Source organism: Sinocyclocheilus anshuiensis, unplaced genomic scaffold, assembly GCF_001515605.1.
Source record: "Sinocyclocheilus anshuiensis isolate Anshui unplaced genomic scaffold, SAMN03320099.WGS_v1.1 scaffold1072, whole genome shotgun sequence".
NCBI lineage: Eukaryota > Metazoa > Chordata > Actinopteri > Cypriniformes > Cyprinidae > Sinocyclocheilus > Sinocyclocheilus anshuiensis.
The window spans coordinates 150662-152309 of NW_015548242.1; the positions used below are offsets into that span (position 1 = coordinate 150662).

Here is a 1648-nt window from a genome sequence, read left to right on the forward strand (position 1 = left end):
AAAACACAAATCAAATACACACAATAGAAAGAGGTCAGTAACAGCACTCAATATTGTGTGAATCACAAAAGACTATTTACAACTCCTCCAGAGCCAGAGGATTTAGCTCAGATAAAACTGTTGCAATGTGAAAGTAACAGAGGCCTCTGCCCACCCTTTCCTCCTTTTTCTTCTCCTTGTGTTTGTCCTTCTGCTTGTCTGAAGATCCATCTTTGAGCTTCAGCCTCTCTTTATCTTTATCTCTGTGCTTTTTATCCGAGGAGTCCCTGTGTTCGCTGCCAAAATGCAATAAAACATGCCGTGATCTAATTGCCACAATGGTCTGGTCCATCAACAAAATCGGCTCCAAATAGATGATAGTGTTTACAAAGGAAGTTGCAGTAAAGCCAACATTCCTTCCTGTGGTCTGAACACTGAAGGCCACGCCCTGCTTATCAAACACACCCCGTAAAGAGCAAACTGGGCTATAAAGCGCCTATATATCTACCGTAGGAGTGAATAACAGCGACGTCATACCTGTTGCTGTATTTTGATTTCTCACGTTCTTTGTCTTTCTTGTGGTCCTTGTGTTTGTGTTCTTTGTCCTTGTATTTATCTTTGTGTTTGTGAGAATCTGCCAACAAAAAAATTAAAGATTAAGTAGCACATTCAAAAGGCAACGAACACCTGGCAACAAAAGTATGTCCCTGGAACAGGAAAGACAGATTCAAAAGCACAGCTAACTGGGGGTTAGAAAGTGTACAAAAGAATGAAGTCAAACAGATTGAAATTGTTTTACTGCTATAGGTATTCACAAAAACTAGGCAAAGAATAAGACAGTAGTTCATCTGGAAACATTATGGTGGCTCATTTTGCTCACACCTGGATGAGAAATCCATTTCAGAGTGACCTGCACAAGCCTGCCAAACGCTGAAGACCATTTACAGACAACTGGTTTGAAATAAGTATGGCATGACACATTTTGGGTTGTCCTCGCCCGACCTACTGCAGACACATTAGTCACACCTTGCAGATTTTGGCACTTTACCTCTTGACGTAAAGTGTCCAGTTTTCACTCTCAGCTACGTATGGTGTTTATAGAGGCCCCATTCTTTTCAGACTGTTTACTCAGAGAACTATTGCTTTAGGAAATGTGTAGGTTGGTAGGCCGGATAGGGTTACAAGAGGGCCAGGCATATTCTACTGACACTGTAGCGGACAGTGAGAAAGCTGGAGGTGTTTTGTAACAGGCCTCCCAAAAGGGGAAAGCAAAATGATCTCTCTTTCTGTCGCGAGGACCAAAAGAACGAACGGGAATTGTACGAGGCTTCGGAATCCAAGCGAACTCAAATGTCATCCTTTAAGCGCACAGATAAACAATGAACCTCATGTTACAATAGGATGCATTCAAGCATTAAGAGGGACAGGAGTGCTCAGTTAGGACATGAAATCAAATCCTTTATCTTCCACAGTACGCATGAGCGCATTACCAAATGCGACAAACCTTTCCCTACCTCTAGATATGCATCCTTAACTGAGTTCCTGTTCAGGCATACATTCAGCAATATACATGGGATTACCTTTTAGCCTTCATTTAAAAAAAAAAATTATATATTATATTATATGTATATATATATATATATATATATGTATATATATATATATATAT

At 40.2% G+C, this 1648-nt stretch overlaps 1 protein-coding gene across 2 annotated transcripts in view; it reads right to left on the reverse strand.

The window, feature by feature from the left end:
* Positions 1-1648, reverse strand: part of LOC107655056 (DNA topoisomerase 1-like) — an 11768-nt gene that overhangs the window by 6833 nt on the left and 3287 nt on the right. For both annotated transcript variants that reach the window (XM_016442449.1, XM_016442450.1), the window contains exons 3-4: positions 517-613; positions 155-275 (exon numbers count right to left, since the gene is read on the reverse strand). In XM_016442449.1, coding sequence (XP_016297935.1) covers positions 155-275; positions 517-613 — 218 coding nt within the window. The remainder of the gene's footprint in view (positions 1-154; positions 276-516; positions 614-1648) is intronic.